General features: G+C 41.2%; 5 protein-coding genes across 6 annotated transcripts; 2 read left to right on the top strand and 3 right to left on the bottom strand.

Moving 5' to 3' along the window:
- Positions 1–1,731: 1,731 nt before the first annotated feature.
- Positions 1,732–4,077, bottom strand: LOC128734878 (regulator of nonsense transcripts 3B-like). The gene is made up of 2 exons (XM_053829268.1): positions 3,748–4,077; positions 1,732–3,690 (listed from the first exon to the last, which is right to left on the bottom strand). Exons 1-2 carry the CDS (start codon positions 3,961–3,963, stop codon positions 1,789–1,791), a joined length of 2,118 nt encoding a protein of 705 aa, XP_053685243.1. The 5' UTR covers positions 3,964–4,077; the 3' UTR covers positions 1,732–1,788.
- Positions 4,078–6,349: 2,272 nt separating this feature from the next.
- LOC128736366 (probable ATP-dependent RNA helicase ddx20) lies at positions 6,350–10,265 on the top strand. Its single transcript, XM_053830841.1, has 3 exons — positions 6,350–6,587; positions 6,643–8,204; positions 8,270–10,265. Exons 1-3 carry the CDS (start codon positions 6,407–6,409, stop codon positions 10,142–10,144), a joined length of 3,618 nt encoding a protein of 1,205 aa, XP_053686816.1. The 5' UTR covers positions 6,350–6,406; the 3' UTR covers positions 10,145–10,265.
- A 770-nt stretch (positions 10,266–11,035) lies between these two features.
- On the bottom strand, positions 11,036–13,496 carry LOC128734965 (exocyst complex component 6). Its single transcript, XM_053829386.1, has 2 exons — positions 11,751–13,496; positions 11,036–11,694 (listed from the first exon to the last, which is right to left on the bottom strand). Exons 1-2 carry the CDS (start codon positions 13,398–13,400, stop codon positions 11,059–11,061), a joined length of 2,286 nt encoding a protein of 761 aa, XP_053685361.1. The 5' UTR covers positions 13,401–13,496; the 3' UTR covers positions 11,036–11,058.
- A 421-nt stretch (positions 13,497–13,917) lies between these two features.
- Positions 13,918–14,737, top strand: LOC128737601 (28S ribosomal protein S28, mitochondrial). The gene is made up of 3 exons (XM_053832273.1): positions 13,918–14,269; positions 14,328–14,449; positions 14,506–14,737. The coding sequence occupies exons 1-3, from the start codon at positions 13,994–13,996 to the stop codon at positions 14,675–14,677; spliced, it is 570 nt and encodes a 189-aa protein (XP_053688248.1). The 5' UTR covers positions 13,918–13,993; the 3' UTR covers positions 14,678–14,737.
- A 247-nt stretch (positions 14,738–14,984) lies between these two features.
- Positions 14,985–16,268, bottom strand: LOC128737250 (enoyl-CoA delta isomerase 2). 2 transcript variants are annotated; one of them, XM_053831855.1, is made up of 3 exons: positions 16,243–16,268; positions 15,572–16,087; positions 14,985–15,517 (listed from the first exon to the last, which is right to left on the bottom strand). In XM_053831855.1, the coding sequence occupies exons 2-3, from the start codon at positions 15,968–15,970 to the stop codon at positions 15,128–15,130; spliced, it is 789 nt and encodes a 262-aa protein (XP_053687830.1). In that variant the 5' UTR covers positions 15,971–16,087; positions 16,243–16,268; the 3' UTR covers positions 14,985–15,127. The 2 variants fall into 2 exon arrangements, with proteins under 2 accessions (XP_053687830.1, XP_053687829.1); XM_053831854.1 differs by having other exon boundaries at positions 16,174–16,249.
- Between the last annotated feature and the right edge of the window lie 4,947 nt (positions 16,269–21,215).

The following is a 21,215-nucleotide window of genomic DNA, read 5'->3' on the forward strand; positions in this document are numbered from 1 at the left end:
AGCGGTGCCTGTAGCTCGTGATTCATACGTCTCCGCCACTCTCCGCTTTCCGTTTGTACTCCGCTAAAAATAGTCCGCAACACCTTTCGTTCAAAAACGGCAAAGTTACTGTCTCAAGCCCGTAGAGGACTACCGGTCTTATTAGCGTTTTGTACATTGTCAGCTTTGTGCGGCGGCGTATGCTCCTAGATCGAAACGTCTTGCGGTGGGAAAAGTAGGCTCGATTTCCAGCTTGAATGCGTCGCTGGATCACCTTACTCGTATTATTGTCGGCGGTGACCAGAGATCCCAAATATACCAACTCATCAACCACTTCCAGTTCATCGTCGTCAATAGTTACTGTCCGTGGGAGGCGAACGTTACTTTCTCGGGAGCCTCTTCCTACCATATATTTGGTTTTCGACGCATTAATTTGTAACCCTATTCTCCTAGCCTCCGTTTTTAGTCTGGCATAGATTGCCTCCGCCGTCCCACGGTTTCTAGTAATGATGTCGAGGTCGTCTGCAAAGGTTAGGAGTTGGCTACTCTTGCTAAAGATCGTTCCTCTCGTTTCGATGCCCGCTCGCCGGATCACACCTTCAATAGCGATATTGAATAACATACAGGACTGTCCATCCCCTTGCCGTAACCCTCTGCGCGATTCGAAAGAACTTGAGAGTGTCCCCGAAACGCGCACGTAGCACATCACTCGTTCCAAGTAGCTCGTCAGTTTGTCCGGAAAACCGTACTCGTGCATTATCTGCCATAGCTGTTCGCTTTCAACGGTATCGTATGCTGCTTTGGAATCCACGAAAATATGATGTGTGGGCACGTTGTACTCTCGATATTTCTGGAGGATTTGTTGGAGAGTGAGAATTTGATCCGTAGTAGCACGGGTCCCCGAAAAGCCCGCCTGATACTGCCCTACGAAATCTCTTGCTATTGGGGATAGACGACCCAACAAAATCTGGGAGAGCACCTTGTTGGCACCTTGACCAGCGTAATGCCGCGGTAGATACAGCAGTCTAGCCGGTCACCCTTTTTGTAGATGGGACAGACTACGCCTTCCATCCACTCCCCCGGTAGTTTCTCTTCTTCCCAAATCCTTGAAATCAGTCAGTGAAGTGTCGTGTGTCGTGATGCCTAGCTAGAGTAAAATTCACCTTTATTCTTGTTTAGTTTGTTTTGAACGAATTGAGAAGCAATATTTTCAGATTCGAATGAGCAAAAGGAAGGGACGTTCGAATTGATTCGAACGAAAACAAGAATACGAATCGGTTTAACTTTCGAACAAATGTACATGTTTATAAACAAATGGTGAGTCTGCCAGATGAATTCTCGAAATTTACCGGCGATTTGTCGCAAGGTGGACATTTGGTCCGTCGTGAAGGGCTCTCTTGAAAACTGCATTGGTTTTCACCTACCAAGGTTTTCCCAGTCTATTAAACAGGAAGCGGGAGAGAATTTTTTATGCAGAATCGAGGAGAGTAATGTCTCGATAATTGCTCACTTAGGGTGCACTTAGGACTTTAGGAGTAAAAGTAGTTTCAGAAAAGCAACTTAGTTCATCTCATCGAAGCCCATCACGGGGCGTTCTAGGGCAATGTGTTGCACAATAGCGTTTAGTCTGACCTTGGAATTCACAAGAAAAAAGAAAAAAAACAGAACCAGGAGCTCACGACGGCGTTCTCAGCCAACAACATTCGGCTTGGTAAAATCAATAGATCAAAGGAACAAATTATTTTTCTGCAGTTGAACGTTTATTTCGAAAGGTATGTACTGCTTCCGGAAACAAAAACAAAAACTAATTTAACTGTTCAATTTAACTTCCTCCAGTGCTTCTGCAACTTCCGCCACGCCCTCCGTTTCCTGTTTTTCCTCCGTATGCGACGGCAAGCTAGCTGGTTCCGCTGGGGACGGCTGTTGCTCTTCACCGGAATTTCGCCTGGAAATTGCTTTTCGTTCTGTGGCGGCGGCGGGGCCAGCGTCTCCTTCGCCATCGGTAGAATTTTTACGTCTGCAGCGTCGATCACGGGGTCTCTCGCGGTCGGAAGCCTTCTTTGTCAACTTGTGCCGCTTGCCTCCCTTTTCAATGGATTCGCTGTTGGTTTTAAGCTTCGAACTTTTGTCTGACGATCGGTCTGAGTCGGATTTATCTTTCAACTTGTCGTCTTCGCTCTTTGCGCCACCACCGGTTTCCTTGCAATCGTTAGAGGGTACTCCTGAGATCAAACGTTTTCTTGGTTGATAAATTTGAATTGAAGGACGTTGTTTGTTGCGAATTTTTCGAGCTTCACGCGCTTCCTTCAGTTTTTCGTCTAGATCGGGTTTTCTTTCTGCTGAGCTACTACTATCAGGAGCAGCCGGTGCCTCGGAAAAAGTAACGGCCGATTCACTCTTAGCTGATACCAGCTCCGGTTCCGGTCGATGTTGTTCTATTGGAGGGGTAGGAGTGACAGATTTTTGCGGAAATGCGGGCGGAAGAGAAACCGACGACTCCCCTAGAATGATAGTGGATTTTTCCTTCGGTATAAAAGGAGCAACATGTGGTGTGAGCACACTTTTCTTGATATCGATTTTCGGTATGACTGGGATGGATTTGAAGTGCTCGCTCGTAATCGCATTTTGGACACTGTCCTTGCGTTCTTCCAATTCAGCCAAACGAGTTTCAGCACGCGCGCGTGTTTCTTTGCGGCGTTCACTGTACTTTTTTACTTCCTTTCGGGGCCCATCTGTATTAGAAGTTAAGGATGGAATTGACGCTTCGGCTATCTTTTCATCTTTGACAACAAATTCTTTTTCGCGCTTTGGTTGGTCTGGTTGAGGCTTTTTTTCTTTTTCTTCCTGCCTTTTAGCTTTATCTTTTTCTTTTCGTTGCTTATCTCGTTCCTGTTTTCGACTAAGAGTTTTTTCTGGTGCTTCACCAGCATCATTTTCTTGTTTTGGACGTTCTCTATCTTTATCCTTTTCTCTTCTATTGCGCTGCTTCTTTTCTTTATCTTTCACATCTTTCTGTAGATCTGATTTTTCTCCAGACTTTTTTCCGACTCCGATTTCTTTCCTCGGCTGTTGATTGGGATCCAATCGAGATGGAACTGTTCGAACCACAATATCATCTTCTCGCCCTTTTTCTTCTTTTATCACGTCCACGGTTGGTTTGCCCCCCTGACTTTTTTTCTGTCTTTCTTCCTTGCGTTGTTTTTTCTTTTCCTCCATTTTTCTACGTTTTTCTTCTCGCTTTTCCTGTTTCTTCTGGGCGATAAATTCCAGCAATGGTGTTGAAGTTATTTTCTTTTCATCCTTAATTTGATAGCTGTATTCAAGTTTGCTCTTACTCTTTCCAGCCGATTCTTTTTCTTCCTGTTCTAGAGCCTCTTGGAATTCCAAAAAGTGAGTATCCATCTCAATAGTACCGGCTTTCGCATCTTTCTTGCGCGATCGGTTCCGAGGTAACTCCTGAAAAGGAGCATATTCTACAACTGCTGGAAATTCAACTCCTTTGGAGTCAACAAAAATGTATCCATCGAATTTATCCTTGAACAGGAAAATATCTTCCGCATGAATAAAGCTGATGTACGCTCTTGATGAAGCATTTTTGCCCAAAGACCAATCACCAGACACAAAATAGAAATCGTCATGATCTGGTATGGGATCGATTTGTTTCCGAAAAGTTTCCTCGTCCATGGAAGGTGGCAGACGACGTATAACAACCTAGAAATATTGGCAATTACATTTATTCTCATAGTCATATACTTCTTTTAACCTTACCTTTGTCAAAGGTTTGGTTGTTTCCTTTTTGTTTTTCTTGATCCGTTTAACACCGACTCCGATTTCTTTCTTCTCCTTTTTTGTTTTAAATTTCGATGATGTATCCAGGTTAGCTGCAGAAGGTCCATTATTGTTGGTGACGGCAGCTGTTCCGCCAGCAACTGATCCTGCATCCGAGGATGTTGGATCCGTTGGTTTTATATGCGACTCTACCATGGTTATACAAGCCAACAATGTTAAATAACTTGCATTGCACTTATCAGTACACGATTCATAAATTAGAATGCATCAATATTGCAAAACCACTAGAAAGACGTGCATTATTACGGATTTGTGAAAATACGGAAGGTAAACATTTTTTGCAGGATTTTTTGTTAATTGTCAAATTTTGCTGAATATAAACGCCCTTCAGAAACTTGGAAGCAGAGATGCCATATTTTCTATAAAAAGTTTGGAAATGCTCGAAAACCTAAAAACTCGAGCAGTTTTCCGGCTACTCGAATTTTTTGGTTTGAAAATAATCTGCGAAAGTCTGCACACTTTTTTAGGAAGTCTGTGAAAGTTTAAAGAGCTTCGAACAAAAATCTGCACCAAAACAATAAAAGTCAGAAAAACTGCAAATAGGGTATGTTGCTACATCGTCGTAATTGCCTATTCCCGTCCTATCCAATACAAATTATTAAAAATATCAGCCTTTTTATGACACACAATGCAAAACTAGTTATTCCCTAATATTTTAGTTAGTTGTCTATCATTCGCGATCAGTCAAAGTGAGCCGAGATCTATTAAAATGCTGTTTATCGTTAAAGAAGTCTTACCAGCCAAATTTCCTACACTCAAAATAATCCACACGTCCGTTCCACGTGATAAATCACGTAAATTTCTCTACATGGATTTACGTGACTTTCTGGTGATTGTTATTGGAAAAAATAATAACATCTATCCGATTTTCACGTTAACGCATTAGTATGCGTGCGAACTACCTGAAAATCACGTAAATAGTACAGGAAAAGCTGGGTGGAAAATATTCACATAACTTTTCAGGTAACTTCGATGTGAAATATATTTTGAGTGTACGGTTTTTCGTGCGACGAAGAAGGCAATGTCGACTAATCGTTTTAATTTCCGTCATTCATAAATGAAAATAACTCACGCAAGGCATTGCCGGAAAACCTGCCTGACCTGCAGAAATTTTGTAGAATAACATTTGTCATGCCGTCCTACACAAATCCATGCGCGTTAGCTTCGTAAACATTGTTGTGATTTTTAGTTCGGACGATGAAAAATTTTGATGGACGGATTTTGAAACAGTACAACGAATTTTAGAAATGCAGTAAGTTGCGTAATTTCAATAATATGCTTTAATAGTTGCTTTTCAGAGATTTCGAAGTTCATGAATCGGAAGGTAAGTGTGTTTTAGTCAAATCTGCACAAGAACTTTTGGACTATTAGTTAAATCCATCCAACAAATGATGAAAATTAGAATGGCTTTACTTCCCAGGTAACCAATAAGCATTTCAAATGCAATTTAAAAGCAAGCCAGTAAGCATTTAAGTTGCCTTAAATGCTACTTAAATGCTATTTTGGCAAAATATGCGGCTACTTTACTGCTAGCCCTCTTATAGTGCTGTTACCAACAAGAAGAATTTGAATAGAATTGTGGATGCCAATTTACAACAGTTATGCAGTCAAAAAGCTGATAAACAATAACCTGCAGTATAAAACTCCAGGGATGCTAATAAACGACTGATTTACTGCTTATTTTAATGCTTATTGGTTACCTGGGTTATTACGACGGGAATTAGGAAAAAACCCTATCTGCAAATTTATAATGATCTGCAAGACCGTTCCAAAAATCTGGAATTTGCAGACAAATCTGCAAGTCTGGTATCCCTGCTTGGAAGTAAACGTTACTTAAAATCAGAGATGCCAGAAGTGAAGAAATTTTGAAGACATTTTTGTTACAAAAAAGTGAAATGTCTTCACTTGAATTCCTTGACTTGACCATCATTCCACTTGAACCTTGTCTTCACCATGCAGTTTAAATGGGCGGAAAGCCGAAGGAAGACAAATGAAGACATTTTTCCTTGATTCGTGAGGACTTTTCAAAAAATCACCTGACATCGCTGCTTAAAATAAAACCTTGCCTTGAATATAACGATCTTTACTGCTTTGAATTAATAATGTTACAAACAACAAACAGCCAATTATTTTCAGATATATTATTAGCTATATGTATTTTTGTAAATAATTTGCTGTTTGTTGCAACTTGCAACTGCAAAACGATTCCATCTAAAATAACACTTTTGAAGAGCGATTGCGCATTTTTTTTCTAGCAAGCAGTATTTATTTGATATATTTACGAACTTACGTTGTAAATTCCAAAATGTTTGTAAAAATAGTCATGTAATTTCGTGTAAAGCGACTCGGTGTATTATTATTTTCGGCAATCTCTTTTTTCTGTTTTCGAGTAGTTGCGGAGATTTTTTGAAGAGTATGGCATCACTGCACTGTATACAGATTTTGCTGAATGCTGACTTTTATTGAATTGAAAAGCATTATAAGCATCTATCGAGTCGCGGATATCGGACGCAGAAATTAAAAGTGAAAACAAAGGTTTATCATCCCTTTTCCAGCCAATTAAGAAATAATAATCTAGATGGCTGGCCACGATCTCAATGATGATCGGGAACGGTCGGCGGATGTTGAGTTTGACCGGAGTCTACAATTTTCTTCTATGTTCCTCTCGGAGCGGGTATTGGCTGGCCTAACCCGTAATAACTACATTCATCCATCGCCGATACAGGCACGTGCAATTCCACTTGGAAGGCTCGGAATAGGTAAGAGACTATGGTTTTAAAATATTTGTTTTTCCTAAGTATTTTACTTCCACAGACTTGTTAGTACAAGCAAAATCTGGAACCGGTAAAACACTGGTATTTGCAGTCCTGATTGGCGAAATGTACGATCCAGACACACCTTTTCCCCAGTCGCTAACAATTGTGCCTACTAGAGAAATCGCCGTACAAATCGAGCAGGTAATGAACCGAATATGTTATTCCCTTCCCCGATTTCGTGCGCAAAGCTTTATCGGAGGGTTGGACATAGCGCAGGATAGAAAGAATTTGCAGAATTGTTCCGCTGTGATTGGAACGCCTGGCCGTATATTACACTTAATGAAAAATAACATTCTGAACACTACTGAAATGCGTGTTTTGGTATTGGATGAAGCTGATTCATTGATTTCTGGAACATTACAAGCGGATGTAGATCATATAATTAAATTACTTCCTCAAAAACGACAAACAATAATGTGCAGTGCAACATTCTACCAGAACCGGGACCGAAAATTGCTAAAGTACTTAAATGAGAAATTTATTGGAGTAACACCAAAGAAGGAGGCTCCTATTTTACATGGAATCCGACAATTTGTGCGCGAATTACCGGAAACAAAAGACAACATTAAGGAGGTTATGGGAAAAATTGCTGAATTAAATCAGATTTTAAAGAAGATCCCCTACAATCAGTGTTTGGTGTTTACCAACACTCAAACAAAGGCTGACACCTATCGCGCCTATTTAAACCGAGCCGGTTGGCAAGCGGAAGTTATCCGTAGTGGTCAGGAACAACGGGTTCGCTTGAAGACGGTGGAAAATCTGCGGGAATTCCGCTGTCGCATTTTAACTGCAACTGACCTATTGGCACGAGGAATTGACGCTGAAAATGTCAATCTGGTAATCAATGTGGATGTTCCGAAAGACAATTCGACCTATCTTCATCGAATTGGCCGAGCCGGGAGATTCGGAACAAAAGGCATTTCTATTACTTTGCTTTCATCGGCAAAAGAGACCGAGCGTTTCCGGAAAATTTTAAATGATATTGGTGGTACGGAAATGTTTCTCTATAAATTGCCCTCAACAGAGCTCGAAGAAATATGGGATTTTGATTCATACGATAAGAAATATAAAAAATTCTTCGCGTCGTCATTGGAGCAGGAGATTCGAGACAGAGGTGCGGATAGATCTTTGCTGGAAACAATTCAGGAAGTTGATTCCCGAACAGAAATGGAGCGCAAGTCTGCGGAGGATCTGGAAGATAGTTTGGAGGAAGTGAAGAAATCTGCAGATTCTACATTGGAGGCGGATTCGATTGAGCAAATGACGGCAAAAACAGAAAACGGTTTGACCACCACCAATGAAGAAGAAGAAATAATTGAAAAGATAATACCGCTCGATTCAGATGCAACTTTGGAAGAAATACAAATGCAAAGTGAACGTCCAGAAAGCATTTCGGATGTGACAAAAGACTGTCCATTGCCAGTACAACCAATAAATTTATCTGCCCAAACAACGAATGATGCGATCCTCAGTGTTGCTTACCTGAAGTCACTCCAGGCTCAAATCAATTCTGCGGAGAATACTGTGAATAAACTTGAAGAAATTGTCAACAGTGCTTTTGTAAGTCATAATTGAATCTCATACTAAATAATTACATATTAATATATGAAAATGTTATTTTACAGAACTCTTATTCAGATAGCAGCTGCTGTGAAGAATGCGTAACAACCCATGTTTTGCAATTTAAGGATGATGATTTACAAAAAATTACTTCTAACTCGAACGGAGATGAATCTTCAAAAATGGACCAAATGTTTTTAGCAGCAATGCACAAGATGCAGCTGGCGGATGCCGGCCAATCTAATACTATAAAGGAAGAATCTACTGAAAGTGGAAAAGCATATATGCCCAAATATTCCTCAGTAATTGATCAAATGTTTCTTAAAGCAATGGGTGATCTTGAACAACAAGACTTAATGAAGACTGAAGTAACCTCATCCCTAGAGGTAAAACCTGAGCTTGCTAATGATACTGCGGAGCATTCACTTGTCACAAAACAAGAAGGTGATGCGAGTTCTGAACTATTGTTGCCCACAACAAACGGAGAGTTAAAAAATGAAACAGTTTCATCGAGCGACGATTTGTTTCTCGCTGCAATGAATAAGATTGATTTTGAGGGGGACACAAAGCCTCCACCGAGCGATGACTTATTCCTTGCAGCAATGAATAAGATTGATACTGAGGAGGACACGAAGCCTCCACCGAGCGATGACTTGTTCCTAACGGCAATGAATAAGATTGATTCTAAGGTGAACACAAAACCCTCACCGAGCGATGATTTATTCCTGGCGGCAATGAATAAAATTGATTCTGAGGAGGGTACAAAGCCACCACCGAGCGATGACTTATTCCTGGCTGCAATGAATAAGATTGATTTCGATGATGAAGCAAAGCCGCAACAAGATATACAGGATCTGACAACACGATCAGTGACACCGTCTTCTCCGGAGGTTACTTGTTCTACCCCCGAATCGTGCTTCACTACAGATAGTTCGTTCAGTTCAAACACCACAAAAAAGGTAGAGGTTGGATCTGATTTTACAACACCTAACTCTCGAGTACAGGGAATTCGCAGCGCTGTGCCGGCACACCAGGTGAGCTCCTCTGTGTCCGATAACTCATCCAACACGAGTCAAACTTCCGACTCGGTCGTTCCAATAACTGACCAGAGTTGCCTTCCGTTGGAAGTGAACAATGATGCTTTATTTGCTAAAATTATGGAGCAAAAGGAAATGGAAGTGGGCCATCAGCAGCGGCCGTTTCAATTCTCGATCGATGGTTGCAGTCTTGAAGTTCACGACGATCCGATTAGTGATCGCGATATTGATTCTCGCAAGGGGTCTGTTCCTGATGTAGTTCCTTGTGGAATTACGATGGATGCATCTCGTCTGCATAATGATGAATTGGCGTCTGCTTTGGACGAGCAAACGACTTCCGGCTTCGATCTCAATTCAAACACATGCGGTTCAAATCACGGATCCGTTTTCGAGCATGGCGAAGAAGCTGTCATTCCGCAAGATGATCCTCCGAAACGAATCAGATTCCAGGAGGATAATCTTTCGCTCGATTTGCTGGCCAATTCGGAAAATAATTTTGAACTTGAAGCTCAACTCGACCAACAGCAAGATGCGAGACTCGACCTTGCTCCACGCACTGATGCGGTGGCCGCTACCGAAGATATTGAGGATGCAAGCTCCTATTCCTCGGAATACGGCAGTGAAATGTCCAATTCATCCTTTTTCGATCAACGTGAGTGGGATGGCGAAGAAGCAGTAAGTGCTACAGTTGCGGGAGGTCATGGTAAGGAGCGGCGTCGATCAAAGAGCGAGTACAGACGTAGGTCAAGCGCACGGGATGCAGATCTTACCGGTTTGTATCATCGAACTTACGCCAACTGGAGCAATCAGTATTGGAACCAGATGACAATGATTCGAGACTATACGCGTTTTTCGATCTATACCAAGCGTAACATTTGCCACAATTGCCAACCGAAACGTTAAGATGTACACCAACAATACAATAATCTATCTCTAAACTATTTGCAAAAGCTGCTATACACTTATGTGATGTTACTGGTTAGTTTTACTATAAAAGCGAAGGACAATTTTCGTTACTATATTGATGCACTCTTAACTATTTAAATTTGCATATATATTTATTTGCTGTAATAAACATTAAAAATTTCGATTGAATTGATTTCGTATCGATTACTTGCGGTGCTTGGGTAGACTTATTATTAGAACAAAGAAGCACTTTGAGTTGGCAAAGAGTAATCTGATTTTTTGCCGTAGATAAACGCTCTCTTAAATACAGAATATCGTTTTTTAATTAATCTTGGGTGCCAATTAAAAATGGATTTTTGTTTAAAATTTTTGAAGCAATACCAATCCAATGCATGTGCTACGTTTAAACCCCATTCACCTACAAGGACGTCTTGCTTTCACAGTGTTTCACTTGTGTTGCGTCATTCCATAATATCAAAATGCGAGGCGAGATTTTGAACTCTAACTCTAACTAACTAACTGATTTCTTAGCGGATTAACGAATATACCTATTGCGTCAATTAATCAGAAATTCAACGAATCAATTCACATGTAAAACAAGATAGGTATGGCCCTCCAGTTGGCTTCGAGGTACGGCACTGGCTTAACAAAGCCAATCGTCGTAGGTTCGAATCTCGGTTAGAGAAACCGTAAAAGTGAAATAGGGATTATGGCATTAGCCACACAAATATCCTATGCTCTAAGAGCTGGCTACGAAGTCTGTCGAATAAAAAAAGCAAAAGGTTGAGTTCTGTAAGTGGAACGTAGCACCTAACTTTTGGCTTGCTTTCATTTCTAAATAGACTAAAATAAGATAGCGGTAATTATTTTGTCATATATATATAATAAGTGTATATTTTATTTAGTCCAATCTAATTCTGCCTTTCTGCTAGTTGCTTCAACTGTCGGAGTACCGTTTCAAGTAGTTTTTTCTTATCCCTTTCGGATTTAGACTTCATCAGTGAAAGCATCGACTTTTTGTCCGCTTCGCGAAGTTTCTCCAAAACCACAATGATGGTAGATGGGTGCACCAACGAGTAGCGATTCTCATCCTTTCCGAAGTCGTGCAAATATGCACTCCAATCCTCCGATATCAGGAGATCCAACAGCTGACGAATCTCGGCAAAATATTTGGACAAGTCACCCTCTCTTAGCCCAGGAACGGGATCCGAGGCGGCAAATAGTTCAAACTGCATCAGATCCAAATTGATCTGATCTAATGCTCCTCCAGAGATTTGTTTGATTTCATCCGAGAGTATCAACTTGTAGATTCGTGTAGCGACATGCTCGCATGCTTTGCGACAAGCAGCTTGAGCAACCCCCGGTAGAATGTAGGAAAAGCTTTGGAATGTACTTTGCAGAAAGGCGATCATATCCGTAACAAAGGGCGATGCATGGCCATAGCTTTCTGGCAGCAACCAATCATATCCCTCCAATTCTTCAAAGAACTCATCCAACTTAGAGCAAAGTTTAGTCGATACCTGTTGCTCAGCTTCTGACCGTGCAACCTAAAAAGAAAACCGTTTAACATTCAAACTTCATTTGATGACATTAATTATCAAACCTGAAACATCGCGGACGGAGTTTGCGTCAAATTTTGGCTAGTACCAGTCATTTTACAAACGAAGCTATCCAAAAATGGTCCAGCCTTTTCCAAGTACTGAGTATCGATAATAATCTGTATCACCTGCATCAGCGCTAAGCTCGGGCTGCGAAACACCGCAGAGAGGCAACCGCTAAAACTTCTCGTTAAAAGCAAATTGGCCGCTTTTCGAACCATTGCTGCGATTTCGTTTGGCGAAAGAGTTAGTTCCTCGGAAAATTTCATGCACGCATACATGAACTCCATTGCCTGGTGATACACTTCGGGGACCATCCGAGAGAAGGGGAACTTTTTAGGAAATGGTTGTGCCTCCAGTTGCTCCGAATGGAAAGGAAATCGCTCAAGCACGACGTCATATTCTTCCTGGGTGCGAGCTTCCAGCGGAAGAAAATCACTTTTATCAAGAATGTCGCGGAATTCATTGACCCAACGTTGAAGCAGTACCTCGTTATAGTGATCCCGCATTTCCAGCAAGAGATCCCAAAGTTGTGAAACGGTGTAGCCGTAGTTTTTCAAAGTTGTGATACTCAACATGATGAGATTTTTAATGCGCAGCAGAATGTTCGGATCAGTGCATGATGATGAAGACATACTAAGAACATTTACGGCTCGGGTTAAAGATGAGGACCACAGATCGTCTAGATATGTTTGGGTCACAATTTCTCCACCAGTATTCATGACGTGATCTTCGACCACAAAAAATCCAACAATAGAATAGATATAGGTTTTATAAGCTTCCAGGTTATCATGCATAGTTTGTGGTGCCTGCAGTACAAGCTTCGCTTGATCTCTCCTTTGTTTACGATAGTCCTTTTCGAAATACTCTTTATCGTTGAGGACTGTGTAAATATGTAAGCAGCGATAGATTGGAGAAAAATCAATAAGGTCTTGAGCATTGACGTCTTCTTCGTCGTCCATACATTCACCGTTTAATGACATCTGCTTGTACTCTGCTATTATTGTATCTAAGTCCCGTTTCTGCAGTTCCTTCGTATGTTTCATAGCGATCTCACCAATTCTTGGTGAAAATTTGCGTATGTTTTCCAAAAACTCTCGAAAATCCTCTTCTGACGATTTTTTAATGTTTTCTTTCAATTTAGGAATGGTTTCTCTCATTTGTTGCGAAAATCTATAGCCTGATACTTTTGGCAGGTATTCATTCTCCAATAGTTCTAAAGTCTTTAATGCTGGATAATATCGTTTTTCTTTGACCTGTTTCAAAAGCTTTGAGTAACACTCTAAAACAGGTAAGCAGCTGGATAGTCCTTCGATAGCTCCGGCAATGTTGCCTTCGACCTTTCTAGCTTTTACAAGTTCATTACCTTTGGCAATGACTCCGGCAGAAGCTTTAGTCAATCCATTATCCAGCGCCTGTACCTCTTGATTGAGGCCCTGTGCCTGTGACTTGACCAACAGCAGCTCACGAATCGAATCAATGAAACCTTGATAGTATAAGTTGCAAATCCGTTCGATGTCTTTATCGTGTGAACGAATCCGGCTCTCTAGCTGCTCCGAAATTTGATCATGCGAATTACCTTCCAGTATTGTTCGAAACGTTGGACCCCAGTAATCGTCCACGGCTTCGATGTCTTGCATCGATATTCCAGCCATCGTAACATCCACTAACTAAGCAAATAACTTCAATAACAAGTAAGTAGAAAATAATATCTAAAATTATTTACTAGGACTCCTGCACACAAGACTGCACAGTGCACACCAAAAGATAGTGGGTGTGGGTTGTTTACTGACGGAAACGTCATCATCACAGTCATCGATGACTACACGCTACTGTAAAGTAATACCTTTTTCACTTAAAATTCTTGGTTCGCTGTACGTTAGGAAACATAGTCTGGTGGATCTAGAAATTAGCAATCCCAACTTTTAGAAAATATGAATATGAATATGAAAATATAATATAAAAGACAATGATCGGGCTGTAAAGTGCATACTAATCGAAAAATTTGGTTTCTAATGGTATTTGTCTTAAAAAGTTACCGGATATTAGGTATTGAATATTATGCATAGATTTTTATAGTGAAGCCGTCGGCCCTTTCAGGTCTTTAGGTAACCATATTTCTATCCGCCAGACTATGAAAATGTTGACTCTAAAATGTCATCCGCCTGCGATTCAGTGGTTAGCACATAGTGTTGTTACGAAGATTATTACTGAAATAGTGAAATCTGAAAGTTAAAATTAGTAAAATATGCTCCATTTACTAAAAACACCGCTATGGAAGTGCTCAGCAGCTAATTCGTTCTCCAAAAGCAGACAAATACACATCAGCTACTTGCGCAATTGCAGTAGCCAAAAGGATGGCGAAAAAAATCATCCAGAAACAACTTCCGAACTGCCGGTTGAGAAAAGACTAGGAGGTTTCGCGAAAGCTTTCGAGAAACATTCCGCGCCCGTCGTGGAAAGCAGTGATAATGAACCTCCGAAGACGTTTGCCTCCCTGCTGAGAAATTCCAAATTTATCGATGTACGTATAATGTGTTATGCATCCTGCTAGATCGCTTTCTAACCATTTTTCATTCCAGTTGGGTGATCCGGAAAATAAGATTGTTACGGGAAAAATCTTTCATGTCGTGGAAGACGATTTGTATATCGATTTTGGTTGGAAATTTCACTGCGTCTGTGTTAGACCGCAGAAAAATGCTGAGTATGAGTGTTAGTAATCCGCCTGTTGACCGTAACGTTAATAAAATTCTTTTTTAGAGAATACGTTCGGGGAACACGAGTTCGGCTACGGATTCGCGACCTAGAACTGTCAACACGGTTTCTTGGATCAGATAAAGATCTCACACTGCTAGAAGCGGATTGCCAGTTATTAGGAATAATAAGTTCTCCAGTTAGAAATGTGCAACCCCTGTTAGCAGAACAGTCGTAACGTAAGGGTAAGTCGCGTTCTACTAGATAATCACGAAATATGGTTGTACCTATTAGTTTACCGAAATGGTTTTACAAAATTTGTGAATAGAACAAAAGAAGGCGATTTTATCATAAATCACACCATTTTCTGATAAATGACAACAAAAAACGAGCACGGCAGAACCATAATGCAACTTGCCCTGCTTTTAAAACCTGAACTGTTCTACTTAAAAGGTTACATGGCTAATTTTGTTGAAATGATAATTGCGAAGACAGAATCTCCTGAATCCAATAGCTTTTTTCCAGTTTCATAAAAACTTAAAATTTATTTGTTTAGAATAATTCTTTAACCAATTGTTTGATAGATAAATGCGTTCTTGAAACCGATAATATTGCAGCCCTCATCCATTAGTCTACTACTATCGAGAAAAGGAACTTGCACGAAACTCCAAATTAGTACGTTTCGAATTTACATTTTACTTTTACGAGTCATAAAATTCATTATTGCCTGCATAGCTTCTTCAGTCTCCCATCGTTTGCCTAGTGCCTTTAGTTCTGCTTTGTTTGCTTGCTCTAGTTTTTCCACATCAAATCTCTTCATCAATTGTTTCGTAGCTTTGATCGATCCGACCGGAAGGGAACCATACTGTAGAATACGTGGCCATAGCTTTCGCTCAAAGTCCTCCCGTTTGAAAAGTTCGGCGACTACGTTGAATTGCAGTGCTTCCTGAGCATTCATTCTATGGTTCAGTAGTAACATTTCGGATGCCTTACTTGTTCCCATGAGCTTAGGGAACGTATACGAAGAACAGCCTTCTGCGCAAAGGCCTAGAGCTGAGAAAGGTGTATAAAAATAGGCCTAGAAAATGTTAGACTTTTAATAATTATCAAAAAGCTAGGATTATACACTTACATTTTCTTCCATATAAAGAACATCACATAACAAAGCGGTAGTGGCAGCAATTCCGATTGCCGGTCCATTTATAACTCCGACTAACAATTTACTGAACGAATAAAATGCCTCAACCATCCGTGACAAAGACGCATGGGAAGACTCAAGTCGCTGTTCCATAGATTGTTCACTTGTCAGTAGCGCACTTATGTCATTGCCAGAACTGTAAAAATCTCCGGCTCCGGTTAGCACCAGAACCGTCACACTATCATCCCGATCGGCCGCATTTATCTGATCTGCCAGATCACGGTATGCTTGCAAGTTGATCGCATTCTTCTTTCGAGGGTTTGTAATGGTAATTTGACGAACCGTACCAAACTGCTCGATATTCAAGTGCTCCGGCTTTGTTCTCCCAACCATTTTGATGCTTTACGTAAGACTGCTTTGCATCGATTATACACAGGTTATCTGCAACTTGAGCAGTTATTTGCTTTGATAAGACGTGTTTTTCTGAAGATAATACTCCAAAGGTCAAATCTGTTTTGTAGATATAAAAATAAAAATCAACAAATTAAAATAAACTAAAACTTTCTAAGATATTCTATAATATTTCCAATCAATACTTAGGCAAGTTTCGCTTAGAATGCCTATTTTCTAAAAAGTTTTTTAAACATGAACAAAATTAGGTTCACTGGAGGATTTGCGGTGCGGTGATACTGTTTTTTATTGCCAACTACAGTGCTGAACAAAAAATTGGAGAGCACTTTGTTGATGATTGACTGAAAAGTCAAACATGTAGAAGCGAAATGGTCCAACTAATCAATTTACGATGTTGGAGAAAATAGCACCTACTTACTCATATTTATTCATATAGGCTCAGAAGGAAATAATATTCTATAACAGCAAAATTAATTTTTCATATGAACTGTGCTATTTCTTACTATACCTAAATATGCAAATTCGTTTTCTTATTTTACTTACTTCTAGCAACATAGAGCCGGAGTGGCTCTTGCCGTATCAAAAATTCCTCTCCACTGTACTTGATCCTGGGCTACTCGTCGCCAATTCGTTGAAAGTATTGACACACGCAAGTCGGTTTGAACCCGGCCGAGTCTTCTAGCTCGTTGGGTTCCTCTGCTCTTGGTGGCGGTGAGATTCTTGAAAATAACGGACTTCATTGCACAGTTGTCTAGCATCCTTGCGACCTGACCGGCTCACCGCAGTCTCCCAACTTACGGCAGGGGAAAAATGGGAATCTCTTTAAGTAGTGCCTACAGTTCGTGGCTCATAGGCCTATGTCACTCTCCGCTTTCCGTTTGAACTTCGCTAAAGATAATCCACATCACCTTTCGTTCAAATACGATGTATGTCTTCCGTAAGCAAAGTTACTGTTTCAAATCCGTAGAGGATTACCGGTCTGATTAGCGTTTTGTACATCGTCAGCTTTCTGCGGCGGTGTATGTTCCTTGATCGAAGCGTCTTGCAGAGGGAAAAGTAGGCCCGAATTCCTTGCTAGTAGTTAGTTAGTTGAAAGTTGTTGAATCTCCTTGCTCGTATTATGGTCGGCGGAGGCCAGAGATCCCAAATATATGAACTCATCAACATCAATATCCAGTTCATCGTCGTCAATAGTCACTGTCCGTGTGAGGCAAATCTTGTTTACTCTGGACCCTCTTCCTACCATGTATTTGGATTTCGACGTATTGATTTTTAACCTAATTCTCTTAGTTGCCGTTTTTTAGTCTGGCGTAAATTGCCTCCGCCGTCCCCAGATAATGATAAGTAATGATTTCACAGTCGTCTGTGAAGGTTTATCCAGTGGAGAGCCGTTGCTAGTGGTTCTTTGCAATTTTTGTAGAATTTCGCCAGGAGTCAGTCCTTTCTGGCGGCTCTATTGTTCTTTAGCTGACCGTTTTCTCACCGGACCTCTCCGAGACAGGAAGCCGGCAGGCTGTTATTGTTTGTGGGCCCTCCTAGGTCAACTTCCACCTTCTTTTGTTATATTACCATTGAGATGCCCATCGAGGAGCTGCTTCCATCTGTCGACCACCTCGCTTCCGTTTGTGACCAGGTTTCTCTCCTCGTCCCTAAACGTGTCAGAATTCTATGTGTATGCTTTACGAGATTGGTTACCTTTTCACAGAAAACATTAGCCCGGAATAGTTGTTCTGACTCTACACGATATTTGTCCTCTTTCTCAGGATCATGGTCAATTCATTCCGCGCTTGTCAATATTTTGCCAAATTCTTCCTCGTGGCAATGCTTAGATAGTTTTTCCAGGCCTTTTCCTCCTCAGGTTCGTGGTCAATTTATTCCGTGCTCGTCGATATTTGGCCCAAATCTCCTTCGTGGGAATCGGAATTCCTCGTCAAACCAATCATTTTGTGCACTGGAGGTTTCTTCGCATAGCACCGCGATTACGATCTCATTGACGGCCGAGCGTATCCTGTTCCATCAGTTTTCGAGCCCTCAGAAAGCGGTAAAGTTGATCCATTGCTGGTCGTTAACGTTCGGGTTCTGTCTACATGCAATGGAGCCCGATCACCTGTCTGTACATCGCTTTCCTGCCGACCTGGGCGTTCATACACCTAATGACGATCTTGATGTCCCATAGCGAACAGCTCTCGTACATTACCTTCAGCTGCGCAGAGAGCGCTGCCTTCTCGCCGCCGGGTCGTGCTTCGTGTGGACAGTGCACGTTTATGATAGTGTAGTTGAAGAAACGGCCTATTATATTTAACAAACACATCCACTCGTTGATCGCCTTCCAGTTCATCACACGACCCTGCATTCTCCCCAACACTACAAAACCCGCTCGTTGGTCGCTCCACGCCTCTGGTAAAATTAGACCTTGCCGCCACGGATCCTCCAAACCTTTCTCACCTTTGCGACAGATTTCCTGCAATCCCACGATGCTGAACTTACGGGGTTCTAACTTATCGAGCAACATCCTGTCGCTATCCATGAAATTCAGCGATTTACAGTTCCTGTTTTCTTGATTTTTCGTAGTGTTTTTAGATTTAGGTAGGTTGCCTTACTAGGGCCACGCTACCGAGTCTTGTGAGCGAGGCAGCCTCCATCTTAGGTGTAGTGCCGAGACAAAGTATTCTTTGATTTAGCCGCGCACTTCGGATCAGACGGTGTTGTGAGCCGCTTCTAACCTGGAGAACAACTGGGAAAATGAGTACCTCCCTTCCCATTCGGTATACGGTCTTTGTTTCCACCGGGGTTGATTACCCGATCTTTGCTCGTATTTCGGCTGGTACCACAAGAAATAGCGATAGGAGTTTCTGAATAAGAGGCTAAGGACCACTTCTATGGGATCTATGTTATGCATTATCTAGCCATTCACCAACTGTTAGCACCAACGCCAACATGTGAAAGCGTGTCGATGAGCAGTGCCTTCTTACCGCCGTTGGAACAAAAGTCACGGTAACAACAGCTGGATGGATCTGTGTCACACCACTGCAAAGGGAAGAGTCCATAGGCGACGCCGGAGAGGGTGGAAGGCTCACGCAAAACACTGAGTCCTAGCCGGAACGGTTTACTGACTGGGGACGTCGCCAAACTGGAATTCTTTCGGATATCGGGAAAAGATCGCTTTTACTTAACATTAGTTTTATTCAATTATATTTTACATAATGTGGCACTTTCAGTTAGTACTTATCACTTATGTTAATATCACGATGGTTAAATTGATACTGACTCTAAGACAGTTGATTTGCTTCTGATTCTTCATTCCGTCGAACGCTCGTATTTATACTACACTAGCTGACCCGACAAACTTCGTATTGCCACAAATTAAACTGTGTTGTACATAAATCCTGAATCTCGGATGACCTTTATCACAATCTCGAGTTTTGTAAGTTTCTGAGGAGTTCATGGGTGTTTTAATATACAAATTTTCCTCACAGTAATATAGAAAACAACTCCCCCCATTGCTTAGCTTGATAAAATAAAGCGGATAGCATTAAAATATTCGCCATCATTACAAACCATTTCGCCGAATACCATTTTGCGGAACACCAATTCTCGGTTGACCATAACGCGGAATATAGAGTTTCGCAGAATACCATTTCGCGAAAAACCTGACGCGGTATGTACCATTTCACGGAAAATCTTTTCGTAGAAAGTACCATTTGGCAGGGGTGACCCAACTGAAGGAAAGTAATAGAGGTCAGTAGATCTAGGAAAATAAATAAACTTAGATAGAGGTGATCTCTACGGGGGGCTATCCCCTCCCCCCCTGCAGTGGCCGGCACTTCCGACGGCAGGTCGCCGGCAACACTCGCGGCCTGTGTCCGTCTCGCCATGAATCATCTAATGTTACTATTGGTAGTTTCTGGTGGTCTTGTTATTGACTAATGTTTTATGAAAGAGGCTATAATTTCTCGAGTTCGATTAGCTTTTGAGTTACGCAAAACTTTATGTTTTATTTGTGTGAGAGTCCTTATCCCGCTGCCACAGGGGTGAGGGGTCTCAAACCATCATAAAAAAATTCCTGTCTCCAAAACCCCCCACATGCCCCTCCTAAAAGGGGAACCACATGCCAAATATGGTTTCAATTGATTGATTAGTTCTCGAGTTATGCAGAAATTTGTGTTTCATGTGTATGGGAGCCCCCCCCCCCTCTTAGTAGGGGGCTGTAACCATCATAAGAACCTTCCCTGGCCCCAAAAACCTCTACATGCAAATTTTCACGCCGATTGATTTAGTAGTTTTCGATTCTAAAAGGAACATCCCGACAGATAGACAAGACGGACAGACAGACAGAAATCCATTTTATAGGTATAGATGGCGGCATTCTGGTCGTCTCGAGAAACTTCGGGAAGGTTCGACGAAATGTATTGCTGGTATAGGAAAGAGGTGCCAAAAATGTTCGATGTACGTTGCTAGTAGATGCAGGCAGCTCGAATCTTCGAAAGCATGTTTTTCTTACAATTGGCGGATTTTAGCGTATTTTTCGCAATCGCGAACACCAACCAAGATTCGTTTTCTGCTATTTTCAATGAAAATCCTCTTAGTGAGATGAGCCAACAATGGTCTTAGTCGTTTTAAAAAATTAAACAAATGAGGAGTTCCACATAAAACAGGTAAATTACAAAATTTGAACCTTTTTCATTTGAATAAAATTATACGTGTTTGATAGGAGAAAACATGCGCCTTCCACAGACACTTTTGACAACTTCCACTTTTGAGAAGGGTGTATATAATGCAAGAAACAGATTTTTCCCTCATTTGGAAGTCCCTCCTTTTTAACCCCTCTGTTGTCTCTCAGCCATCAGTTCAACTGTTATCAGTCTGGATGCAAGATAGTACCTCTCCCTCCTCCATTGACAAGCCCCTCACCAATTTTTGTGAAGAAATAGGAATGCCAAATTTGATGAAGAATCATTAAGGCGTTCCTGAGTTATGGCGGAACATACATCGGGGGCCATTAATTGTTTAAAAGCGCAGAAATTGTTTCATAAAATCATGAATCCGGTATAATTTCGGAGTAAAATAAGCTAACTCATAAATTTATATGATCCAAACGCACCAAACACAGTGGTATTCAATAAAGTCGAAACATTTATTTTTGACATAAATTGCCAAAACAGCAAAATACAAAATATTGGACTTAGAATTGGCATAGTATGGCATTTACAATGAATTTTTCTTTCAA

Source organism: Sabethes cyaneus, chromosome 2 (genome assembly GCF_943734655.1).
Source record: "Sabethes cyaneus chromosome 2, idSabCyanKW18_F2, whole genome shotgun sequence".
Classification (NCBI taxonomy): Eukaryota; Metazoa; Arthropoda; class Insecta; order Diptera; family Culicidae; genus Sabethes; species Sabethes cyaneus.

Bases quoted from the DNA above. Each gene is read 5' to 3' on its own strand.
- LOC128736366 (XM_053830841.1), top strand. From the start codon at position 6,407: ATGGCTGGCCACGATCTCAATGATGATCGGGAACGGTCGGCGGATGTT. The intron at 6,588-6,642 runs GTAAGAGACTAT...TTACTTCCACAG, and splicing joins ACTTGGAAGGCTCGGAATAG to ACTTGTTAGTACAAGCAAAA. The intron at 8,205-8,269 runs GTAAGTCATAAT...GTTATTTTACAG, and splicing joins AAATTGTCAACAGTGCTTTT to AACTCTTATTCAGATAGCAG.
- LOC128734878 (XM_053829268.1), bottom strand. From the start codon at position 3,963: ATGGTAGAGTCGCATATAAAACCAACGGATCCAACATCCTCGGATGCA. The intron at 3,691-3,747 runs GTAAGGTTAAAA...CAATATTTCTAG, and splicing joins CAACCAAACCTTTGACAAAG to GTTGTTATACGTCGTCTGCC.
- LOC128737250 (XM_053831855.1), bottom strand. From the start codon at position 15,970: ATGGTTGGGAGAACAAAGCCGGAGCACTTGAATATCGAGCAGTTTGGT. The intron at 15,518-15,571 runs GTAAGTGTATAA...AACATTTTCTAG, and splicing joins TTCTTTATATGGAAGAAAAT to GCCTATTTTTATACACCTTT.
- LOC128737601 (XM_053832273.1), top strand. From the start codon at position 13,994: ATGCTCCATTTACTAAAAACACCGCTATGGAAGTGCTCAGCAGCTAAT. The intron at 14,270-14,327 runs GTACGTATAATG...TTTTCATTCCAG, and splicing joins GAAATTCCAAATTTATCGAT to TTGGGTGATCCGGAAAATAA. The intron at 14,450-14,505 runs GTATGAGTGTTA...ATTCTTTTTTAG, and splicing joins AGACCGCAGAAAAATGCTGA to AGAATACGTTCGGGGAACAC.
- LOC128734965 (XM_053829386.1), bottom strand. From the start codon at position 13,400: ATGGCTGGAATATCGATGCAAGACATCGAAGCCGTGGACGATTACTGG. The intron at 11,695-11,750 runs GTTTGATAATTA...TTTTCTTTTTAG, and splicing joins CTCCGTCCGCGATGTTTCAG to GTTGCACGGTCAGAAGCTGA.